The sequence below is a fragment of the Apteryx rowi genome, unplaced genomic scaffold (genome assembly GCF_003343035.1).
Source record: "Apteryx rowi isolate R43461 unplaced genomic scaffold, aptRow1 scaffold_245, whole genome shotgun sequence".
In the NCBI taxonomy this organism is placed as follows: Eukaryota; Metazoa; Chordata; class Aves; order Apterygiformes; family Apterygidae; genus Apteryx; species Apteryx rowi.
In genome coordinates, this window is record NW_020448808.1 from 656340 (window position 1) to 673358 (window position 17019).

The 17019-nt window shown below is 42.5% G+C and overlaps 1 protein-coding gene across 4 annotated transcripts in view; it reads left to right on the top strand.

Annotated features, from left to right (window-relative positions):
- Positions 1 to 17019, top strand: part of GRIA1 (glutamate ionotropic receptor AMPA type subunit 1) — a 128097-nt gene that overhangs the window by 84272 nt on the left and 26806 nt on the right. For all 4 annotated transcript variants that reach the window (XM_026066654.1, XM_026066650.1, XM_026066652.1 and 1 more), the window contains 4 exons: positions 1961 to 2065; positions 4222 to 4332; positions 5287 to 5493; positions 7602 to 7972. In XM_026066654.1, the coding sequence (XP_025922439.1) occupies positions 1961 to 2065; positions 4222 to 4332; positions 5287 to 5493; positions 7602 to 7972 (794 nt within the window). The remainder of the gene's footprint in view (positions 1 to 1960; positions 2066 to 4221; positions 4333 to 5286; positions 5494 to 7601; positions 7973 to 17019) is intronic.

Genomic DNA, 17019 nt, shown 5'->3' on the forward strand with positions numbered 1-17019 from the left:
TGAAAAGCAATTTCAAATAGTCTGCAATTTTTCAGAAACAGAAATCTAACACATTTGAGAAAAATGTATGCTTTTATTAAAGAAAGGTAAGATTTTTTTGCAAGAGATGCTCACAAAATATTACTTTAATCCAATCCCTTGAGGCTTCAGTTCTACTTTGAAAAGATTATAATTATTTTTGACAGATTTTTTTTATAATCTTATTTTGTAACCAGATCTACAAAGTAGAAAGCCAGTCCCCAGCTGCTGAATAAACCTGTAAACCAGAAGGCACTCAATAGCACCCTTCCCTTCCAGCTTGTCCGGCACTAGAACCATACACAAATGTGCTGAAATGCTGCACATGTCCACTTTGCTTTAGTGGTGCTTCGCACTGTTGAAATCAGTCCTCTGATTCCAAGGGCAAGCTATTCTCACTACAAAAAGAGACAAATATGTGTGCATCAATGAGAAAGAGCTGCATCTAGCTGATGAAAGGACAGTTTTGGTCAAGCAAGCAAGTTTTGAGAGGAGTCTCAGAGGAAGGGTAGATGACTCCAGCCTTGTGGGGAGAAACCCCTTTTGCCATTTAAGTGCTGTGGGGATATCACAGGGTTAAGATTTCTTCCATACACATAAAAGGAATAGGGGTTGTGCACTAGTCTTTATAGTGTATGAAGCTATAATGCAGGAGTACCCTGTGGCCTGAGTTTCAGAGTCACTCAGGACCTGAAAAGAAAGCCAAAGAGGCCATCAAAGGAGCAGGCGGGGGAATGCTTAGGAAAATAGTGCTATTGCAATGTTGTTCCCTGTGAGAAGGGGCACGCATGTTTCTCCAGATGTCACCGTGTATACCTCTTGACTTGAAGGAGCTTTAGAAAATACAGGCAGATGTTAGTTTTCATGACAAACCTTTGTGATAATAGCTGGAAAACAAACACAGCTTAAGCGGATTAGCAGCAGATTTCCTTCTCGATATATTCGCGTTTCTTCACCATGCGCCTTTATTCTGAGGATCTCAGAGCACTTTTCAAAAGGCAGCTAAATACCTGTTCCCATTTTACATGTGGTAACACATGAGTTTCAGGGAGAAGAGATCTGCCCAGAGTTAGTGGAAGGACTGAGAACAAACTTTTAATTCACAATCCGGTGGCCTCAGTATTCCTCCACATGGTCTCTACAGAGACCCAAACTCACACTCATATTCCTGCTTCGTGCTGCTCAGGTCTTGCATGCCGTAACTGCAGTTGTAGACTCTTTTCCACACCAGGCTGGCATGGTTGCAACAGCTCAAATGGCTGCACTGAAAGGAAAAGTTCAGGAAGTGGGATGTGATGCCTGAGCAGTGCTCTTCAGCTCAACAGTGTTATCAGCAGAGATTTATGACTCAAAGTTGCCTATGCGAATCTCATTTACAATACTAAATTGTCAGGTTTTATTAGGCTGGTGCATCGGGTAATTAAATTTGTTTTAAACTGATAGACTCCTCTCCAGCGAAGAATGGCAGCTGGGAGCTATGGCCACAGTTTCATATTTCTTGTAAATACAATTCCAGATTTGGACTGACAAGCTCTTTAGCAAAGCCTGATTTCTGGTCAGATTTAGACAATGTGACCAGACACAAAACCCAGGGAGTTCAGAGCTGATTTAGCACAGTGTCACATCCCAAGAAGTGATGGGCTCACACACATGATCTAGCTCTCGTGCCTCGCTGAGCTCAGTAACAGACCGCTAAATTTTAAGAGAAGGAGCTTTATCTCATGTGTGCACATAGCCAGTCCCTGTGCCCTACTAGGCACGCTGTAAAGAGTGAAACCAAGTGGAAGCCTGGTGTTGGACAGACATCCCGTCTGCTGTATGTATCCTGGTGGATACAACTGCATTCTGCATCCTTCTGCCCCTCGCCACTCGCTGCTGCAGAACAACAACAGTGTGCAATGCTGACCAATTTCCTCTCTTCCTTGGTTTTTATGTTTTTAAGGTCCGTTTTGAAGGGTTATCTGGCAACGTTCAGTTTAATGAGAAGGGACGGAGGACCAACTACACCCTGCAAGTGATTGAGATGAAACATGATGGGATCAGAAAGGTAAAATAGAGAGTAACTTCAGATCCTGTGCTAGGCACCAGCCCAGCATTTGTGTTACGGCATGGTTAGGCCTCAAAGGCCATTTCTGTTCATGAAAGCTTGCAAGGAGAGTCACTGTGAGTGTAATCCCAGCTCTCTACATGAGGAAAGCCAAGCACTAGGGAGAACTCATGGTATCTTACTATAATAATATGGAAAGGATTGTCAGGAGCAGCAATGGCATGTGTACTCAGCTGAAGAGACTGTGGAGCAGAGATTTCCAGAGTAGTGAAAGCTTGGCCCACTCAGTCCATACTGCTTCTTCTTACTGGCAGAACATATTGGCTCAGGACCAGCTACACAACTTTGTGTTTTTGCTCCCCCACTTTTCCTTTCCAAGCAATGAAGAGAGGCAGAGCCATGCAGAATCTGTCTGCCCTAACCCATATAGATGAACYCTTTATGTTGGCCTAATTCTGCTCTCCTCAAAGTGATGAGCCATCCCACTAACCATGCCCTGATTGCTATGCAATTATTTGTGAAATTCTGGAATCTTGGTCTCTTTTTATATCCTAAGCACTTTGAAAAATCTGGCCTTTTTTAGGGGTACTGAGCCATTGAAACACAGGCCCTTTTGAAAATCTGACTCCATGAAGTTATATCCCATGTTAGATATTATCTTTCTGAAAAACAAAGAGTAACTCAGTTTTTCTACAAATAGAGGACATCTACTAAATAATTTGGAATGCAGCATTTACTGGAACCCATCTGCACCCCCTCACTCCCCAGAAAAATAAAATATATGTTTGAAACTAAGAAAAACTTCAAATGACAGTAGTTCCACCTTTACAGGTTGAACTCCCTGTGCCTCAATTCACGCTTGCCCCTGAGAGCAGCAGATGTGAGATCAGAGCCCACCATAGAGTCAAGCATGAATCAGCAGTGTCATGCAAAAAAAGCAAGTTTCTCACTGAGAAACAGAAGGAGCATTTTTTCTAAAATATGCAAAGTGATCTTCCTGCTGTACTTGGTATTCATAAGAGGTATTATTTGAGCTTGGGGCTCTGAACTTCAAGAAAGATGTTGGCAAACTGGAGGGAGTCTAGAGGAGAAGAAATAGAATGGCTAAATGTCTTGATTTTGCTGTGTATTTACTGACAGAAGTGATATTTATTTAGAAGTCACATCCATTACTGCCAAGATTGTAGATCCTCTAAGTAGTGCAAAACAAATATACATATCTCCATTTATGTTGCGCAAGGACAGAGCTTTGGAAGCTCTTTCCTCACCTTCTTTTCTTTTTCTCTGTGCAGTGAAGAGAGTTGAGAAGCCTGAGTAGAGCTTTTCTCTTCTTGAATTGTTATGATCTCTAATCTGCCATCAGCAGGCTCCTGGTCGTGCCCTGTGTTAATACCCCTTCCCATTTACTGTAGTAAGAAATCCCTTCCACATGACCAGAGCTCAGGCAACTTCATACTTACATGAGGTGATGGAAAGCCTCTTATAAAATCAAGCCCTCAAAGTGGATAACCTCAAAGATGATCTTCCTATTGATCTTTGCTGGCACCCTGCTTTGCCTGCAAGCAGTGATAGTTCAGACCGAATCCCTGATTATTAATAAGCACAGCTTAACATGGAAATTCTGCCTGTTACAGCTGTTTAGTTTTATTCATAACTCCAAACTTTTTGACATTTTCCAGGGTTTGTTTCTTTCTTGCTTGAATTTTTGTCCTGTTTTTTTCAAGATGTCCTGAGAGTCAGCCCTATGTTCATGCAGGCTTTCAGCTGTGGGATAGCATTTGATTGACCTATAAGATCTGGACGTGCAGCAGGCATGCTCGCCACTAGAAAAATACGAAGAACTTATCACAAAGGGGATGTGGGGAGAGGGCAGGGAATTGCGATAATTCCCCAGTGCTGTGTTCTAGTTGTTTTTATGTGCTTAGATGCACTCTGCTACCCTGCACATGATGTACGTTATTCTCAGGATGGAGGCATGGCAGGAAGGGGTAGTTCCTGGTTCCACTGGCAAAAGAGATCAAAACTTCAGGAGATGAGATCTCTGTTTGGGTATGAATATGCAGAGAGAGCTGACTTTTCTAGGCCTATCCTGTTAGTGTAACTTGGTTAATATATGAAAGACATATTGGTGAGATGTCCCGGTCTGTATTTGGCAGATTGGTTATTGGAATGAAGATGAGAAGTTAGTTCCAGCAGCCATGGATACTCAAAGCGGCAATGAGTCCACAAGTCTTCAGAACAGGACTTACATAGTCACAACTATCCTAGTAAGTTCTTGACTTCTATTCCAGCTCTCCCTCTCCCCCTCTGCTGGTGTGCTAGCTCCCTCTTCCCTCTTGCATGCTTTCCTTTGTAATATATAATTTATATAATAATAGTAACAACAACAACAACACTTACTGCTTCCTGTTGGGTCCATAAAGGTATCTCAAAATTGCTGTGGCTAATTAAATAAGCATTTAAGGGATCTCACATGTAAGTGCAGGAAATACAAAAGATTATGTCAAGACAGTAGAGGCATCAGCATAGGTAAATTAGGAACATTATACATGTGCTTTGTATTTAGCCCACAGAATGGGGGCTGTACTTTTGAGAAGGATAGGCTAAATTATGCAGAGAGGCTGAATCATAGCTTTAAAAACAAATCTGCACTATAATCGTGAAGGAACAATAGGTGCCTCATAATATATGGTATCATGTATTGTGTCATTGCATAAACTTACCTTCCAGAAACTGATGAAATTTTATTAAGTTGTTTGTTGAATACTTACTGTGAGTCTATAGAGAAGATGACACAGTACCCAAACCCAGTTAAACATCTCTAGGGCTCTCTCCTGCCAAGCAAATTTGATTCTGCCAGTGCCCACATAGATAGACATGCCTCTAAAAATTCACTGGTTGGACGCACTAAATATCCTTTGTGGAACAGCACTGAAAGGCTGTTGCCCAAATACCACCAGCTACTATGTTCTCATCAGGTCTGTCACAACAGGAGCTACCCCCAATTCTGTACAACTAAATAGAAAAGGCCGTAATAAAAATCACCCTTACCACCTTCTAAAATGACTCCCTCATGTATTGACTGTGCCTTTTGGTAAAGGACCACAGAGCTGGGATTTTGCAAGAGGACCAGAAGCTATACACTGTGCTCTAGTCTGAGAGCCTGAGGTGCATCTCTAGAAAGGTGAAGTGTGGCTCAATTTTTGTCTTCTCTGTGCCAGGAAGACCCATATGTGATGCTCAAGAAGAATGCCAACCAGTTTGAAGGCAATGAGAGATATGAAGGCTACTGTGTGGAGCTCGCTGCGGAGATCGCCAAGCATGTTGGCTACCACTACAGGCTGGAGATTGTCAGAGATGGGAAGTATGGAGCCCGCGACCCAGACACTAAAACGTGGAACGGCATGGTGGGAGAACTGGTTTATGGGGTAAGTTTGCAACATCGACCATTGTTTTTAACTCTTGTCTTGAGAACAAATTCAAGTCCTAAAATAAAAGGGAGCCTTTCTCCTACCTGTCAACTCCTCAGCCTTCTGTCAGTGCAACCTCCCTGCTACCCCTGCTCTCTCATTAGTCTGTATTACAGGGGTCCTCAGAGCTTAATGCAACCAGCCTTCTTTTCAACAGTACTTGCAACTCTGCAGAGATCCTTTCCTGCAGAAAAGAGCTCAAAGAAGTCCTTCAAAATAAATAACAAGAGAATCTACCCCCAAACCAACACCTAGGATAACTCATTGAGCCAGCTTCTCACCCCAACTATTCTTAAAATGGTTATATCAAATAAGGTTCATCAACCTGGACAGATGTACCCTAGACACCAAAATGCTTCTCTTTGGGTATCTTCTTCTTGCTGTTATTCTTACCATAAAGATTTACATTTGTGTCTAATTTTTCACCCATTAGTCACTAAAGTTTACTGTGAGTTTTCAGAACAAGAAAAAAAACAAAACCCAGGATTTTTCCAAAGAAAAAAGATGATCTTACTGATTTGTTTTTACATTCTCTTAGGCAAAATTGAAGAAAAACTTTTGTTTGATATTTGATCACCTGATTTATTTTCTGACTTGATCAGAAAATTTTCATTCTGAAGGAGGGAAACACAGTTTTGTGCTGTAGTGAACTTTCTATGCTACCTAGTTAAGTCCTCTTTTTTTTTTTTTTTTTCTGAGACTTGAGCTATCTCGAGGACTGAAGCTCTGTTAATGCAAATAACAAGTCCAACAAAACATTTTAATTTAGGGAGGGACAACACATCCTGTGCCCATGGAAATGTCAAAATATTTCTTTTCAACATTTCCAAAAAGATTTTTTTTCCAGCCTTTTTTGGAAGAACAAATACTGAAAGGTCAAACTTTCCCATGGGTAGAATTTCCAAATTTTACTCTATTTTATATTTGCATGATAATGGCAGGATAAAAGAAAGATACGATTTCAGACACTCAGCATATGATTGGTTGAACACTGGGACTAGACCATTTTCTGTCTAGCCACTCACTTCCATTGGTATCCAATCTCTGCAGTACTGGGGTAGGACAGGAGCTGTAGCTCGATATACAAAGCTACTGAGCCATATACACCTGTAGGTATAAGGAATGAAATGTGCCTCACCTTCCCATAGCCATGTAAAAAGTCAGGTGTCTAGCCTAAATAATTTATTTAGGCTCCCTTCATAGTCAGTGGAAAGACACAGGCAAGTCCAGCAGGTAAAACTTCGCAGCTCTGCCCAGCCATGGGAGGCAGTAGGCACTCAGCCTCTGCCCGCAGCGAGAGCATGGGTGCAGGAGCAGGATTTGGCAACCTACAGCAAACTCTGGGCAGCACTGGGAGCTCAGTCACACCCCAGCACCCACTATTTCCCAAATGGGTTTGCTCTGGTGGTTCCCCAGCTGTGGTATTTTAAGTCACCTTTCAGAAGGGCATAATTTCCCACCTGGCAGTATAGGGCACATCCGTGCCCAGGCCCATCTGTCATGCCACGGGCACTAGGCACATCCTGTCCTGCCGGGAGGCCGCAGGATGTGCCCGTAGCCACTGCAATACATTTCCCTTTCCATTTTCAAGACTGACTGTGAAACGAATGGAGAGTACACATCAGTGTCACTGGAACTTTTTTCCTCTTCTCTTACATCAGTTATGCAATCAAAAAGCAGTTCCTGATGGAAGTAAACATTCTGGCATCCTTTTTCAGGCGTTTGGCCTTTCCTTGCCTCTTTTGATGTCTGGATGATAAGGCTCTTTTAGTGAAAGTCATCTACATCAGACTGCAACATCAGTGGATAAATCAGACAAGAAGAGCTAGGTGGCTGGAAAAATAAAATGCTGTGATTTCAAAACAGACCTGGTAATCAGTAGTGATAAAATGGAAATAATTCACCAATATTATGGGCTGCTTCTTTTTAACATTTCTCTTGCAGTTCTTTTTGTCTGGTTACTTCTCAAGTAGTGGAGGTAAACAGAGATCCAAGAAAAGGAACTGGAGCTGATAGATGTATTTTATCCTCAAAATGCAAATCTCTTCTTTGTCTCTGCTTTTCAGAGGGCCGATGTGGCTGTGGCACCGTTAACCATCACTCTGGTTCGAGAAGAAGTTATAGACTTTTCCAAACCGTTTATGAGCTTAGGTATCTCTATCATGATAAAAAAACCTCAGAAGTCCAAACCAGGAGTTTTTTCCTTTCTGGATCCTTTGGCTTATGAGATATGGATGTGCATTGTTTTTGCCTACATTGGAGTAAGCGTTGTCCTCTTCCTGGTCAGTCGCTTCAGCCCGTATGAGTGGCACACTGAGGAGTTCGAGGAAGGACGGGACCAACCAGCCAATGACCAGACGAATGAGTTTGGGATATTCAACAGTCTCTGGTTCTCCCTAGGAGCTTTTATGCAGCAAGGATGTGATATTTCTCCAAGGTGGGTTACCTTCCTCTGCAAACYTTCTTCTAATTCATGTGGTTTGATCTTTTTGCATGCCTTGGAGCTGAACAGATTGTTCTCTGACTTTCCTTCCTTTTCTGAATCAGTGTTATAGATTTAGAAAGGATCCAAGGGTTCACAGGTCTCACAGCTATGAACTTAGGACCTCAAACAAAATGACAGCCCTTTAAAAATGCCATCCTAAATTTATACTGGGGTGGGGAGGTTCTTTGGGGGAAATTTACAGAAATGCAAACCAGATTTTCTAAAGCCACCCGTTCACAATCAATTTTTGTTTTTTTATTTTGTTGCCATTAGAAAAAAGTCTTTCTAGCATAATAGGGAAGCTCTAAAATTCCGGTAAAGTAAGGAGAAATAACACAATAGGTGCTCAGTGAAAGGTTATATAGTCTGTGCCAAAGATTATGGAGCACACTGAGTGGCTTTAAGTATTACTGGCCTTTGGAAAGGTCAGAGAAGTACAGTGTTTTCCTCTTGTTCCCATTTCAGTCAATAGTTCAGCTGTGTGTGTCACCTAAAGTCCAATAGGGCCCAAAGTCCAAAGTGTTCCCAAAGGGCCTTTTGATGGAATCATTTATTCTTTGTATAAATTAAAGACTCTTGTGATTACTCATAGGTAATTTTTCTTGGAAAAGTTGGCATAATATTGTAAGGTGGCTGAAAAACTGAGTGAAATGCAGAAGATGTAAATCTGTGATAGAGACTGGAGCAGATACTTACTTGTAAATGATGCCTGGAAACTCCTCCTTCCTTTTTGAAATCTGTATTCCCACCAGTCTTGTGAAAAAGATTTTGCCTGTCACAGTAGCCTGTGATACACATTTCTTCTCAATGCCTTGTTCATGCAAAAGCAAAAAGAAAACAAGAATTAAAAAGCACGGGAACTAAATAGCTATGAGCGTGGCTCTAATAGGTTCTGCAGTCTGTTTGTACAAGTTGCACCTCCTGCAAGTAATGTCTGCGATACCTGAGGACTCTGTTCCTTGCCGCCAGAGTACATTCATGAGGGGCGACCCGGGATAAGGTTTTCAACACCTTTAGTGTTTTGTGCTAAGGGCAGAGGTGCTTAGGATCTACAGTGGCTATGGCCTTGCATGTGGATCGTAAACACCCATCACCTCCGAGAGGTCTGCTCCGGGCATTAGCAGGAGGGAGTGCCCGTGGGCAGTCCAGGCGCTGGTGCCTTTGGGAATTATTGGCCTGACCTGCTGCAAGGTCCCGGCCACACAGAGGGTGGACATGTGCTGTCAGGGGCTGCTGCCCCTCTGCCCGTCCTGGTTTAGGTTCAGACCCTTTATGGCCTGGCTAGACTCAAAGCAGAGGTACTGYCAGTCGCGAGGAGTCTACAGGCGAAGCGTTTTCTGCATTTACACGCTGTAGTGACGTCTAAAGTGATGCTCTGAGAAAAGAGGGAGGCAAAGAGGCCTTTTGTTTTCTTTTTTCCCCATCCAGAAAACCCATTTGGTTTTGTTTCCCTTCTGTTTGGAGGAAATTTCAGTGGAGACCCGTTTGTTCTGGGTGAACGCGATAGATGGAAGTTCGTTTCACACGTGCCAGGATGGCATTGAAGCGCTGGGGAGGAGAAGGAGGCACGACTCAGTGCAAGCCACGGCAGCGTTGCGTGGCCCCGTGCAGCTCCCAGGGGTGGCAAGGCACCACTGTCCTGGCTGCTGGACGCTTGGCTGTCCAAATGTTCATGGATGCTGGATAGTGGGGAAATAAGAGCCTGCAGGGCACTTTGATAGCAGCACCTTTTATCAATATGTTTTATCATCAGATCCTTGATTATTCGGAGTCTAGCAGGGGCACTCAGAAAGTCTTACCAGCAGAGGGAATTCAACATTACTGCCATCTTGTAACACAGCCCCGTGTGTTAGGATCAGGTTATTGCTGTTTTTATTCTCATTGTCGTTGTTGTCATCATAATTCTTATTCAGGAAAGAGAATGTCTTCCTTTGGGGACGTTTTGATAGACAGTTTCTGTTCCAGGGAGAAGTGTGGAGAGGTGAAAAGCGGAGACTTTGCAGAATAGCAAATTTTGAAACATCTTCAGTAAAAAGTGTTGGGGAGGAGTCAGTGGTTTTGATCCAAATTAAAAGATTTGCTATAGCTGAACGACACACTTTGAATCACCATTTCAAAGCGTTGTTTAATTTTGCTTTGAAATGGAAAATCAAAATGATTGTGTCATTGYTATTTTGATGTTGTTAATTTGATCCTTCTGATAATGAAAAATTACAGTTTCATTGAAATCAATATATTCCTGTGGAGCAGAAGAGCGTTTTCTAACTGCAAGTATTTGAAAGCAAGAGAAAACTTGAAAACTGAAAAACTGGAATTATTATAACTCCCAGCACTCTGAGTACAGTTTCTTGTGATAGTTGCAAGTGGAGGGGAACATTTTGGTGACATGTGAACGCAAGGAGGAAGCAGAAGAGTGAGAATTCCCGTAGGATGTTGTTGTACAGAAAGGCTCCGAGTTCTCTCTGTATTTCACATGCATTTTTCACACGAACCTAGTGCAGAATTTCTGTGACACATCCCTTAGAAATGAATGCTTGGTAAAACTACATTGTGGGCAGGTGGAGGGGATCTGCTCTATTCCAATATATGTTCTATATGGTTGCTTCTAAACTTATCACTATAATCTCTCAGCATCTCCTCAGTAATGTATTGATCAACATAAATAACTTCTGTTATACATCTGTTCTGTCATTCTCTCCTCAGCAGAAAGGAGCAAGTGCAGGGGTGTATTTTGTTTTTGTAGAGGTTTTGGTTTGTTTATTTCAGTTTTGTTTTGGGAAGGAGTAGGGGAAATTTGTCTGGAGATTTTTTTCTAGAGCATTTTTGTTTTAAGTGCATATGCCACTATGTATTTACCTAAAAGACATGTAAGATCAAAACTGCAGATGCATCATTCAGCCCAGCAGGTKGTGAGGTTTGCAGCAACTCCTTGCTGCTATAAAAATGCGTTCCTCTCTCTCAGACCAGTMCTCAGGGAAGTTTGGTCCCCCCACAGAGACCAAATTTGCTTTTGAAAGAGATTTGGATCCTGTAAAAAGGACAGACTTAGTAGCCAGGATGTTAATCGACTTTTAAATATGCTGGTCACAAGCTAACAAGCAACCCAAAGCATCCCAAATTCACCCCCGTGACTAGTTGCTCATCATATATGACCAGTGAGGTGGAGAGCCATGATGGTCCAACCAGTTTGCATCCTAGCTGGGTGCAGATGTTGGAGTGGCCAGAGAGACGATCCACCCTTATGGGACTTGAGGTGAAGGAAGTGGTGGCCACAGCACCATTTTCCATCAGAGCCTGATAAACACTTGCTGGCCAAATTAGAAGCAGGTAGACCTCGTACCTAGACTTGCCTTTGACTACACTGAGCCCTGCCTTTCAATATGGAAACTTCTGTGCCTGTGATCAGCCTTATGCAGTTCACACCTAAAAAACACAAAAAAATTTCCAAGCAATGCTCCCACTCTTCTCTGTGCCATGCCAGAGAAGAATTAAATTGTAATTTCTGAAAATAAGAAGAGCAACATTGGAGATTAGCATACCAAAACACTGCATGTGTCCCAGAATGTCACAAGCAAGACTGGAGGCTGCAGAACTTTATAAAATATTACTGAACCATGGGRATAGTAGCTCAGAGTCGAGGAGATGGGTGAAGCCAGTCATTACCACGTGGAATAATTTGTCCTGGATGAGGAGAGAAGATGGTTCCAGTCATTGAAACACAGCAGAATGGGGGAAAAGCAACAGTTTGGGGTTGTGAGTAGTTTCATGTATATGTTTATGGGGAGAAATCAGTAAAGTCTGAAACAGGCCATAAACCATTAGGCTGTGCAAAGTGCCACCTAAACTTCAGAAAACAGTCATGAAATTGCAAAAGCACTCATTAAATGTGAAATAGAGATCCAGAAAGGAGATTCTCAGAGCGGGCATCAGAGGTAATAAATATCATGCAGCCACTAGCGAGAGCCTGCAGCAAGAGGGCTGTGAAGTAAATGTGACTCACATTGTACCATTTTTCAAAAATGCAATTTGATAAATTTTGTTTGGAGCTTAAAATAACCCCAGCCTATAAGAGCTGTGGAGAGCTGGACCTTGCTAATGTGCAGCTTCTTCATGCCACTTCCCTGCATGGGACAGATCTGAGGCCCTTTAGAAGTAAACCGAAGTGATGGCTCAGCTTCCAGACCTCCTCTGCAGCAAAATGAGCCATTTGAATATTTCACCTGCCCAACCAATTTCTTCAAGATAAATTATCTGACTGTAGTGAAAAGGATAAAAAAGCAGGGAGCAAAATTCACATTTTTGCTGTCAGCTTCCCAGCCTGGTCTTCTATTTTCTGTTATCTCAAAGTGCGTTGCTTCACAGAGTTCAAGTCCAAAGGAAGCCTCCTGCATGTTACAGACTATTAAATTTAATCCAGTTACCCTTCTTCAGAGTCAGAAAACTTATGTTTGACTAAAGTGAAATACATTTGACTAAAACATATCTTCCAGAAAGGCATTTATTCTTCCTTTGAAGACATTATGGGATAGAATATGCACAGGTTTTCGGCCAACTGACTATAGGAGTCTTGCCCCACTGGAGCTTGACAGGAGGATAAATAGCGCACAGTATCACCTAGTGAAAACAGCCATCCTCTGTGCCATGTCAGGAAAATTAAATATACCTTTCCAAAAATAAACAGAGCTTCATGGGAGCTCTCTTTAGACTGTGCTGTGGAAACCGAACACACATATATTTTGGATGCAGATCACAACACATAGTGAATAGAAGGGAAATGTATAGTCATATTATGATATGATAGGGTATTGTGTACCACTATCCACACGGTAAAGCTTGGAATCGCTCATTCTGATCTGCATTATTGAGAACAGAGCTGGAGACGTCCTGGTCAGCCTGGGCATGAAGTAAAACGGAAAATCAAACTTTCATCGCAGCTTGAGAAGGGGCATTGCTAGAGCATTAGCAAGGATGCAGGAACAGGAAGAGTTTCTGTGCTCCTGGACATGGTGCCATAAGGGAAATGGTGGGGAGCAGACCAGCATGCCCCAAAACCTGAGGGTGCTTTCTGCGTGCAAGGAGACATGGCACAAATGGGGTCCAGCCATCAACTGACTTGGGATAAAGAGGTAAACGAGACTTATCTTGTCGGCAGAGTCCAAGCCCTTGTGGCACTGCCGGACCATAGGCTCATCACAGTGGCTCGTGTTGGACCCATGGCCCCTGGCCAGAAGGGAAGGTGTGACTTAGGAAAGTTTGCTGGCTTTGATGATGAATGAATGCACTCGGAGATGGGGAGGAGAGATATAAATGCTGGCTGGTATCCAGTCAATAGATACAATCTATTATTTATATTCATCTTGTGGACATTGTTATTTGTTTTTAGTGACACAGAAATAGTGCACTCTGGCTGATCTATAGCAGGGTGCAACTGGGCTAATATTTCATTGCAGTCTCTTCCACGGGCACTCTGTTGTACTCAGTCATAGCAGTATGTATGCAGAAGAGCAAATACTGTGTTTATTATGTACCTGTAATTAATGCTGAACATTTTCTTCTGCTATTTTTGCTGTTTATTTACATTTCTTCTTAGATCAATTGAAAAAAAAATCACAGGAGACTTCAGCAACGGAGCTGGTGGAAATAACAGTAAAATTGCTCTGCAAGTTGTTGAGGGCTTTTTTTCTAAACTAGCCTCTAGAGATTTTGAAAAATAGCAGCACTTTTAAATTTCGTCAAGATGTTCCTAGTACTGCAAGATTTTGTCTAGTTCTAGACAAGATCTAAAAGAGAAATTGGTTGGGACAGGGGTATTTTTGTTGTTTGTGAGGATTTTGATTTGAGTTGTTTCGAGGGAGTTATTTTTGTTCTGTCCTTAGTCAAGTGACACTTGCAGGGTACTTATTTTGCTAAAATTTTAGAATTAGGGAAATTAAAAGCAACTGCATTTAGCAGTTAGAAGGATTTTAATTCTTTCCTGCTATGATGGCCAAGACTGGATGTTTATTTTGGCAACTGTTCTTGATTTCCGTAGGCATCTTCTCTCGCACTGCAAGCATCTGCCTTTCTTTTTGGCCTGATTCGCAGTTTTGGTGCCGTCCTTGCAGTATCCATTATAACCTAAACAAGATTTAGCTTGTCCTAGAGAGACCCTGAAGAGCCATGCAAGCTCTCCCAAAGCAGGAGTGCCACAAGCAACAAGAAAGGGTTTGTGCTTTTTTTTCTTTGCGCCCTTTCCCCAGGAGGGTCTGGGGGAGATGGGTTTTCAGGTATGAGCCTACATGGACAGGAAAAGAAGGAGGTGAGCGTTGGCGGTACCACTTTCTGGAGAGAGACAGCATTAGCAGGGAGCAGAGTTTGCTGGCAGTGCTTTCCAAAGCCTCTTTGGAGACATGGGTGATTTTATAGCTCACCGACAGTTGGATTCACTGCACAGTCTCCAGGCAAAGGGCGTATTGGCAATGAAGGAAGTTCATCTGTTCTCTGCAAGCTCCGCATGCAACCTGCAGCTCATGCTGGAGCTGGGGACAAGGTTGGTTCAGCATCGCTTCTATTCCTGCTCCAGTATGGGGTGAATCTGGGGGACTTGGAGACTTGTCCATGGGAACAAAGCTCAGGACCATTTATTTTTGGCAGTTTGCTTGAGCTGGCTTTAAAGTTGATCTTTAAGAGTAAAAGTAGAAAATGAGGATTTTGACTTCTGGAAAAGTCTTCTTTCCTCTTAAAGGTGTACCAAATGATTTTGCAATTATCTCTACCTGGCAGAGTTAATTATGCCCAGGGAGAGAAAAATCAGGTCACAGGGTAACAGCAGTTTTTGCAAATCACCAGCAACTGATGACCGCACTTATTTCTGAAACACACTTAACCAGGGAAAGTGACTCACCAGAGGAGCAGCTTGACAAATTGCACGGTATCTAACTAAACAGTCCCCTTTGGAACTTGYACACTTCCATGGAAACCGAAATGTGGCAGCCAGGGGAAAATGGAAATTCTTTTAAAATAGTCATCCTTGTTATCTTCCTTTTCATTTGGAAAAATGCTGAAGGGTAGAGAGGACTCAAAAGGAGAAGATACTTCGCTGAGGGAATATTGTTGGGGAAATACAATTTCAACTGTAAAGGAAAAATGAATCCCTTGGATTTCCACTCTCTGCCATCTGAGAATTTCTAAACGCTCCAGAGTTATTGAATGTTGCATCCACTCATTTGCAAGCCACTATCCCAGAATGGTTCCCTTGTCACACACATGTACGCACTCTTCCACAGCTCTGACTTCAGGCCTTTACCACAGATGGTGCTGGCGGGACACCAAGAAATTTGCTGAAAGTCCTCCTATTAAGTGACAGGTTTACTAAGTGTTCCACCAGTTGTTATTAAAATAAGAAGCCAAGCACTTGAACCAAAATCAGATTTGTTAAACTAAAATTATTTTTGAAATTTAATACTTTTATCTCTTTTTTAGGATGAAATAGATGTTTCTGATATTTTTGACTGAAAAGAGCAGAAAAAATAATGGAAAATTTCAGTGACTACAAAGTGCATTGACAAGTTTTTTAATGTAATGGGAAGTTTCACTTCTCTGATGAGGAAATGGCATGTACTACATGTGTTTATAGCTCTGTACGCTAACTTAGGAACAGGAAAGTGTGAGCTAGAGCCACCTACATGGTGCAGTGGGTGCCTGAGATTTACAGCCTTTTCCCTGACTCCGACAGGAGACCCTCTGAAGCTCTGAGGACTCCCTATTACCCTGTACTCTGACTTGCTGCTTTTCAGTCATTAGCAGAGACACATTTTATTTTGTTGTTGTTGTTGTTTCCCTGTTTTGATAACCTTTGTCCCCAAGCAATAGGCTTAGCTGGGGTCTGGCATTCCCTGAGCTGCAGTCAGGACTGTGCATGGTTGCGTCTTCCTAATAGCTAGTTAGATTGCCAAGTGCTTTTGTCCTGGCGTAAGGGTTGTGTGGAGCCGAATGACCTCCATGTCCCTGAAGTGGTGTCCTTTGCAAGGCTGCCTGTCACACACTGCTTTCATGTTGGCACTCCAGAAAAATATTCTTATCTAAGATGGGAAGCCCTGAGTGTGTTTTCACAGGGAAGCCCTGTTTAAATAACTCCTCCGTATGCTGTACATCACTTTTATCAGCACTAAGATATCATCTGCACACTGTCTGGATACACAGTCAAATGAGCATTGAGCTCCTCAATTCAGATCGTTCTGGCTCCTGGCACACAGGGCATCCACAGCTGCTCTTTGCTGGTTTAGTTCCCCAGAGGTGGCCAAAACCTCGTGGCCTTCAACTGAGAGGCTCAAAGTACTTCTTTTTTTCCACAGGAGTTTGGGATTTACTATACCTGTTCTGCTTTTGTCCCAGATTTCATCACAACTACTTGTCCTGGTAACTGAGGAACCAGGAACTGGAAAAAGCAATACTATTTCCAGGAAAAGAGTGACTTTATTTAAATTTAATTTAAGATTTCAATTTAATATCTGATTAGAGCCACAGGGAATGGGCCTTCATGGTCATTTTTTAAAATACTTTTTGCTCTGAAGCTAGAACAAATGCTCTCAAGAGAGGACAACAGGAGTTTTAGTGTAGTTTACATAGATTCTGGTTTCCCAAACTGTTTGGGCACATCTGCAAATTAAATATAAATAAGTATAAATAGATACAAAACCATCCCTGTTTGAAAGCAGCTGCTTTGGTTTCTGTCACTGAAGTTTCTTCTCACAAGGCCTCGTTCCTAGTGCCAAGGTCTCTGGGCTGTGTGGAGCAATCAAGGTTACACAGAGTCCCCCTGCCTCCTCCCACCTCCTTCCTTCCTTCTACCATTTGCTCTGTTTCGGCCAGAAGCTGCAGCCAAGCAAATACCTCAGCAAGGCATTTTGAGTTTGTTTTGGTCCAGCACAGAGGAGGCTTGTTAGTCAGTTGTATATTCGCAACTGTCATGATTGGGATAAGCCTAAATTGCTCTGGCTTCTCTAGGGGTCCATGAATGC